The 8192-nt window shown below is 46.4% G+C and overlaps 1 protein-coding gene across 2 annotated transcripts; it reads left to right on the forward strand.

Moving 5' to 3' along the window:
• Positions 1–4405: 4405 nt before the first annotated feature.
• Positions 4406–7988, forward strand: LOC123044160 (phospho-2-dehydro-3-deoxyheptonate aldolase 2, chloroplastic). 2 transcript variants are annotated; one of them, XM_044466821.1, is made up of 6 exons: positions 4503–4536; positions 4681–5051; positions 5165–5442; positions 6391–6667; positions 6773–7018; positions 7435–7988. In XM_044466821.1, exons 1-6 carry the CDS (start codon positions 4518–4520, stop codon positions 7711–7713), a joined length of 1470 nt encoding a protein of 489 aa, XP_044322756.1. In that variant the 5' UTR covers positions 4503–4517; the 3' UTR covers positions 7714–7988. The 2 variants fall into 2 exon arrangements, with proteins under 2 accessions (XP_044322755.1, XP_044322756.1); XM_044466820.1 differs by having other exon boundaries at positions 4406–5051.
• Positions 7989–8192: the final 204 nt, after the last annotated feature.

Consider the following 8192-nt stretch of genomic DNA (forward strand, 5'->3'; position numbering starts at 1 on the left):
GAACGGGTTCCTCCTCCGCGATAGCGTGCCGCCACATCCATCGCTGCCATGTCGGCAGCGAGGCATGACCCTTCCTCCCCCGAGATGGGGAAGCTAAGGGGGCGTGATGATCAAACACCGGAGGATCCGAGCGCTCGTTGCGCCGACGCAGTGGATTCGCGCCAGATAGGTCCCGCCCGGGCGTCGAGCCTAGAAAATCAAGCCCAAGCCCGACCCGAACGTGTAGAAGCCCGCCGAGCCTCGGGCCGTGCCTCTTCGGTAAAACGCAAATACGACGGGCCCAGGCAGCCTGGCCTTCGGGATCAAAATCTAGGCCTCGGTCTGGCCCGGGAGCAGTGTCGGGCCAGGCTTTTTGGGCGGGTTCGGGCCGGGCTGCCCATGGCCAGGTACCATCCACCACCATACGGTTGAAGCTGCTGGCTCGTTGGTGACCGCCAGTGCGTCTCTTGCTCATCAGTGTGGACAGTAAATGTCAGTAGACATTTATCTACGGTCCCACAGATGCAAGGCATGGGCTTCCATGCGTCGGGCTCATCGTGACTTCGAATATCTTTGGCTCCGAACAACTGTGTCGACCACAGGCATCAGCGTGGCAAATTGTTTATCTGAAAAGTAGCAGTATCATGGTGAAACGAATGTCAGAAAACAAGATGAGTTCATGTGTACAGTACGGTACATCTGAACGTAAAATAGTACTACGCGAGTCGCGCATGCAGCCATTCGTGCGGCGTGCGGTGGAGCATGCGGAACGTGCCGCCTGTCCCCTCGTGTTACCCGTGCCGGCGATTCGTGATAAGCGATCCCGCGACGCACCACCCCCGGCCCCGGCTCGCCGCCGCCGCCTTCTCCCGCGGTCGCACACACCGCCGTGCCGTGCCGCGGCTTGGACCTGTGGTGGCGGCGAGGCAGAGGCGTGTGTCCAGGCGACGAGCCATACGCGGCACCAACCAAGCCCACCCACTCACTCGGTCGTGAGTCGTGACACGGGTGGTTGGTGCGTCCAGACTGCCGCGACGGGAAGAGGTACCGGGTGGGGCACACCACCATCGTGATGTCTCGGTCGCTTACTACTGGCTTCTACGTTAGGTGAGACAAAGGTACAGTGCGCTTCGCGGGACACTTTGGTCATATATATACTACTCATGTTCGTGGAACTGCCCAAACAGCGCTGGCTGCCCTCGACCGAGTAAAAAGCACCAAGCACCAATGTGCTGGATGCCAATTTCAGGATAGACACTAAGTTGCTTATCCGTTAGGAGTAAGATACTTATCGCCACCACTCCAGGAGGCTACGATATCTTGACACTGCACTTCTTTCCCAAGTCACTGCAGATTAACGTTGCAGCTTGCTAAGCATAGGAGTACAAGCTTACGATTTTTAGAAGCACGCTATGGCAATCATCGTCATATATTAGAGATATGGACGATGATATGGTAGAAAGTTGGTCCAGATGTTTAGGGCATTTATTAAAGTTGTATAGATAAGGATCGATCCTTTAAACGCCTTCCCAAAAATCTCCCATGTCATCCAGAGATGACAACGTACATAACACGTTATACAATCACGATAGTCTTGTGGATGGTTAGAGAGATGGGAGGAGACGTTCATAGGGATGAGTGTATGCGCGTGTATATGAGCGCTTCTGTCTATACTGTGTTAAGAAAACCGCGATGGTCTTAACGCTATCTTTAGCAACTACTCCATCCGTCACATAATATTAAAACGTTTTGACACTATTTGGCTACTAGAATTACATGGTAAATTAAATTTTAGAAACACTGACTAAGAGAAAACATGACACTATGTTTAGCGACAGATATCTGGCTACTAAAATTATGTGGTAGTTAAACTTAAATTTTATAAACACATGACTAAGAGAAAAAATATGCTTTTCACATTATCTTTAGCAACTAATATTTGGCTACTAAAATTATGTGGTAATTAAATTTAATTTATAGACACATGACTAAGAGAAATATATGCTCTTCACATTATCTTTAGCAACTAATATTTGGCTACTAAAATTATGTGGTAATTTAATTTAATTTATAGACACATGACTAAGAGAAAAGACACTCTTCACATTATCTTTAGCAACTAATATTTGGCTACTAAAATTATGTGGTAATTAAAATTAAAATTATGAACATGTGACTAAGAGAGAAGATTTTCCGGAATTGAGAAAAATATATCATTTTAAATGCAATGCACACACTATATTCTAGCTTCTTTCTTTAGTCTCAACAATTATTGTATGTGTCATTGCTAAAACTAATGTATCCACCACTAGAACTCATGTATTGTATTTTTTAACACGTTGCAAACACATATGCTATGCCCATGTACACGTACAAACATTCATCACTATAAAGTATAAACACACACAAGCGCACCCATAACATCTTGAGATTGGCGAAGTCACCACATGCGCCTCCATAGTTGATGGAAACGTCTTCTCCTATTGAACAAATATCGCCGAAAAGTCTGAAATAAATTTTGAAAAATACGAGCACCCGTGCCAAGTCTAGAACTTGAACCTTGATGGATTGGTTCCACCACAATGTACCTAACCATCCGAGCTACGCTAAATTCGCCAAAACACATGTATTGTTAAAACATAAACAAATATATGGTATTTTTTTCCTTAGTTGCCATTGCCAAGATAACTTATCTTAAAATTGTTAGAAAAATTACCAGATTTAACAACATAAATTGATTGAAAAATAAAGATGCATGCCAAGTTTAGAAAAAATGTAGTCAAGTTCGCATATCCATAAACCATATAAGGACATGTCCAAGAGAAAATTCTCACCTTCCGTTAACAATTCTGTTAGTTCCCCTCGGCTGATTTAGTGCTAGGAGGTGGGAGGAACCTTGGATTTTGCATTTGGATTGTAGTTTAATTTCTTCATGTTGGATTTGTGTGTTTCTAACGACGGTGTCTTGATGGTGGAGGTGGTGTCCAACCGAATAAAAGTTCCACGGTTTCTATCCCTGTCATGTTGCGGTCGTTGTGGCTAACATGTGAAACACCAAAGAGCATGTGAAGTTTTAGTACCGCATATTCTTGGTTAGCTTTAAATTCAGAGTTTTTGTCGTCCTGTGCTTTTGACTTGTCTTGTGCGGTGGTGATGTTAATGGTATCAAATTTTGTTTGGTCAACGACTATCATGCTTTGTTCCTTTGTGCTCGCGAACTCATCCCCTCTACTATCATCAAGAATGAACCATTCGAAGAATGCCATATAAAGAATGTATTCTTCACCACAATGCATGCTTGCCGGAGTGAGCAGTTCAAGTGGCTGTTCAAAACCTACAAGGCCAGTCCAATCTATGCAAATTCAATCTTCACGGATTTTCCACTAGGTCTCGATAGAAATGTGAGATACAAAATGTGGATGACATATCCATTCCGACAATGTTTGATCTAAGTTGGACGCGAAGTATGTGCTCCTGAGCTCAAATGGTAGTTGATGAACAATAAAATCAAAAGAATAAGACTTGAAAATTGTGAAATTCTAAATTTATGATGAAATGACATTTGTTGAAGTCGTGCAAAAAAACATTTTTTTAAATATGGTAAACTTTGACAAATGTTTTGCGTGCTTGCAAAAAATTATCATAAAATGGTATTAATTGTAGTCATGAAAAAAAAACCCTTGCTCCAAAAATGCTATTTTTGAAAGCACTTTGGGGTGCTATTTTTTAATGACTTCCACGGATGCCATTTCGTGCTAAAATTGGTTAAGCACACAAAACATTTGTCAAAGTTGCCACAAAATTCTTTTAGTTCACTTGAGCTCGGGAGTAGAAGAGGACTTTCGATCCAAGCTTAGTTTTACGAGAGATCTTTATTGTTCATCTATATTCTAGTTTCTCCCATCTAACATGATACCTCACAAGAAAAATGAGCATTGGCCTGTTGAAAAATTGGCAATGATTAAAACAAAAACCAAATATTTAATTGTAACCAAAATATGGATGGGGTGGTTTTTGGCAAGAAGCCAAAACTACCCTAAAAAACAGCTATCGCCAACCGCGATCATGCGGATACGTGCGTACACACCCGCCATCTTGCCCCAGCTGAGCCCGATCTATATCCGAGCTGAACGGACCAGTTCCACCGTGTACGTATCAGCCCACAGCCAGGTGTGCCCCACCGCCCGTGCGCCGCGGACCCTTTTGTCATACTCGCCACCAAACCCCCCGAAAGTACCTTTCCACGTAAAAAGCCTCCGCATATCCGGTCTCCGGCACGGCCAAATCTACCCCCGCATCGCCTCCCCTTCTCCCCCTCCATCGCCGTCCCGTCTCGTCGCCAACCACCAAATCCCACCCCACCAACCCTCCCCCTCTCCCCGGCGGCCGCCCGGTATATAAACCCCGACCGCCACCCCCATTTCCCCCAGACCACACGACTCGCCCTCCGCACAGCAGCCCCACCTACCGACGGTACCGACCTACCGCCCGAGCCGCTGCGCATCTCGCCGCTCAGCCCCTCCCCTCCCGTCGCAGCAATGGCGCTCGCCACCAACACCGCCGCCGCGGCCGCAGCGGCCGCCGCGCTGACCGGCGGCGCGGCCCAGCCCCGCCGCGCGGGGTTCCTCCCCCTCAAGCGCCGCACCATCTCCGCGGTGCACGCCGCCGACCCCGCCAGGAGCGGCGCGTCCGTCCCGGCGGCCGCCGCGGCCAAGACCTCGTCCCCGACCGTGGCGCCGGATGTCGCCGCCTCGGCGCGGCCCGCGAGCTGGTCCGTCGACAGCTGGAGGAAGAAGAAGGCGCTGCAGCTGCCCGAGTACCCCAACAAGGAGGAGCTCGACGCGGTCCTCAAGACGATCGAGTCCTTCCCGCCCATCGTGTTCGCCGGCGAGGCGCGCCACCTCGAGGACCGCCTCGCCGAGGCCGCCATGGGCCGCGCCTTCGTCCTCCAGGGCGGTGACTGCGCCGAGAGCTTCAAGGAGTTCAACGCCAACAACATCCGTGACACCTTCCGTGTGCTGCTCCAGATGGGCGCCGTCCTCATGTTCGGCGGCCAGGTCCCCGTCGTCAAGGTACACGCCGATGATTATACACAAACCGAATTGAATTGGAGCAGATACGTCCGTCGCTCATTTGATTTGTGAGATCTGATCCGATCTGCTCCATGTTTTTCTCCACACGGTAGGTGGGACGGATGGCTGGTCAGTTCGCCAAGCCCAGGTCTGACAACTTCGAAGAGAAGGACGGCGTTAAGCTGCCGAGTTACAGGGGCGACAACGTCAACGGCGACGCCTTCGACCTCAAGAGCCGCACGCCTGACCCCGACAGGATGATCAGGGCGTACGCCCAGTCGGTGGCCACGCTGAACTTGCTCCGCGCTTTCGCGACCGGAGGCTACGCAGCTATGCAGCGGGTCATCCAGTGGAACCTGGATTTCATGGATCACAACGAGCAGGGAGACAGGTGAGAAAAATTATGCCTTTGTCATTCAAATTTGCAGAACAACTTTTGGTGCTGAGCTTGCGTAGTCCCTGTCCTGTTAAAATATCGGTGTTGAATTTCTTCCACATATCTCCTTATCACGATAAGGCAACTGATACGTTGCTGGTGCAAGTATTAACCTATTCTAGTAAAAATGTTGTCATGCCAGTAAAGATTTGTGCACATGTTCTTGAGAGTATGACACTTAGTCCTGTTTTTGGAATATGCAGATATTTTCAGTTGTAGCCTCAAAATTAAGTAGAAAAGCTTTTTGTGTGGTTCTTCACTGCTTGCCGATGTTTAAACAAATCACATGGTAGTTCTGGGTTCATCAATCAGTAGTTGGTAGGAGTGGACGAGTGGCCATATTAGAGTATGTGGAAACTTTCACTTTAGATGTCCTTTTCTTTCAAGCTGTCTTTCTCTGCACCTAACTTTCTGAATGATTCATCGGGGATTTGCTCAGTTTTAGTTGTATGAATCTTCCTAGGTGTCGCTGTGCTGCAGTATATACTCAGAATATGCCAATCGCCCATGCAATTGGTGTGCGTCCAATTAAACACCAGTAACCTTTGTTGGAATTCTTATTTTTACTAAGCCGTGTCGAGTTAATATAGTCAATGTTTTCTTCAGGTGTGTCTAGGTAACTCAAATAATGCATATTCATGAAGTCCTTTTTATTTCTCTGGAAAAGATGGTGCTCTAACAAAGTTTCTTACTGGGTCATCATCAGAATAAGGCATAATAAAAATGGCATGTTGTTGATGGGAATAGGATTTACTAATAAGAACAAATTGCTGATGGACCGCAGAAATGCTGTTAGCGTATTCGTCGCTGCTTATCTTACTGTAGTTTGCAGAATATATTTCTGTAATTGCTGGATCAATATGTTATCTAATGGTCTAAGTGCTTCTGTGCAATGGTGTATAGGTACCGGGAGTTGGCACACAGGGTGGACGAGGCTCTTGGCTTCATGACAGCAGCTGGGCTGGGGATGGACCATCCGATAATGACGACTACTGACTTCTGGACATCCCACGAGTGTCTCCTCTTGCCATATGAGCAGGCTCTTACCCGTGAGGACTCCACAAGCGGCCTTTTCTACGACTGCTCGGCCCATATGGTGTGGGTTGGTGAGCGAACTCGTCAACTCGACGGGGCTCATGTTGAATTCCTCCGTGGTATTGCCAACCCTCTTGGCATTAAGGTCGGTACTGAATTCATTTTAAGATTTGGTCAAAGGAAATCTAAATTATTTTTTGCTGTGTTTTGGATGATGAAATTTAAAATAACATGAACTTGTGGAATGTAGGTGAGCGACAAGATGAACCCTGCTGAATTGGTGAAGCTGATTGACATTTTGAACCCTTCAAACAAGCCGGGAAGGATCACCATAATTACAAGGATGGGGGCTGAGAACATGAGGGTGAAGTTGCCTCATCTCATCCGTGCTGTCCGCAATTCTGGACAGATTGTCACATGGATTACCGACCCCATGCACGGAAACACCATCAAGGCCCCATGTGGTCTGAAGACTCGTCCATTTGACTCTATTATGGTGAGTATCTTTCTATTCCGGATTCTACCGCATTCCTAAACATTGTGGATGAAACTGAAACTCATGGCATGGCAAAATAGGTTTTGGCCATTTCTTTCACAATCAAATGTTTTCTGATGATTCAAAATTCATATGAACATTTCAAGTGAAATTTGTGTTGATTGAACTGCCTATGGAAGTGGGCAATGATAGATGGTTGCTCTTGCTGTTCCACCTGACATTTGCCTGTTGCTCTTTCTGCTGCATAATTCCCTACAAAATACTCCGTATTTTACTAGTGAAGAGCCTAAAGCTTGATTCTAGATAGATTGGTTGCAACAAAGAGTTTCTATTTGTTAAACAACATTTCCAGTAATTTACAAGTTTCTTTTGGCCTATATTTACCGCCTTAACATTAACTTTGTGTTGATCAACAGAATGAGGTGCGTGCATTCTTCGACGTGCACGACCAAGAAGGAAGCCACCCAGGAGGTATCCACCTTGAAATGACTGGTCAGAATGTGACCGAGTGCATCGGGGGATCGCGGACTGTGACCTTCGATGACCTGGGTGACCGCTACCACACCCACTGCGACCCAAGGCTGAACGCGTCGCAGTCTCTGGAGCTCGCTTTCATCATCGCCGAGAGACTCAGGAAGAGGAGGATGAAGTCAGGACTCGCCAACAACCTGCCACTGCCCCCATTGGCTTTCTAAGCAGGAAGCACCAGGGAGGAGGGGTTAGATAGTTGGCATTTGCAAGCGGTAACCAAATGCGCATTCCATTGAGTTTGTATGGTGGGCTGCTCTTTGCACAAGCTGTGTGCTTATGAGGTGTTGGTACTTATCGAGGACAGCAGGGGGGTAGCGTACTCGTGGTGTTGTTGCACTATGTTTTGTTTCTTTGTTTTATTTTTGAGTGTTTGATCTGTTTGAGCCTTTGTGACCTGAGAAAATAAAAATAATATGAGTTACCTTTGTTAATTTATTTATTTCTCATTGTTCCATCTATTTTGCTGATGTAAAATCTGTCCTCTCAAACATGTCAAACATTTTTTGAAATCGTGAACATTTTTCCAATTCTTAAACTTTTTTTTACAAATTCATGAACATTTTTTGAAATTGTGAACATTTTATGAAATTTGGGAACACCTTTTGAAATTCACAAATATTTTTTGTTTTTAATAAATTGTTTT

Source organism: Triticum aestivum, chromosome 2B (genome assembly GCF_018294505.1).
Source record: "Triticum aestivum cultivar Chinese Spring chromosome 2B, IWGSC CS RefSeq v2.1, whole genome shotgun sequence".
Classification (NCBI taxonomy): Eukaryota; Viridiplantae; Streptophyta; class Magnoliopsida; order Poales; family Poaceae; genus Triticum; species Triticum aestivum.

Coding starts and splice junctions, on each gene's coding strand:
- LOC123044160 (XM_044466820.1), top strand. CDS start 4,518: ATGGCGCTCGCCACCAACACCGCCGCCGCGGCCGCAGCGGCCGCCGCG. Junction 5,443..6,390: donor CACAACGAGCAGGGAGACAG/GTGAGAAAAATT, acceptor AATGGTGTATAG/GTACCGGGAGTTGGCACACA. Junction 7,019..7,434: donor GTCCATTTGACTCTATTATG/GTGAGTATCTTT, acceptor GTTGATCAACAG/AATGAGGTGCGTGCATTCTT.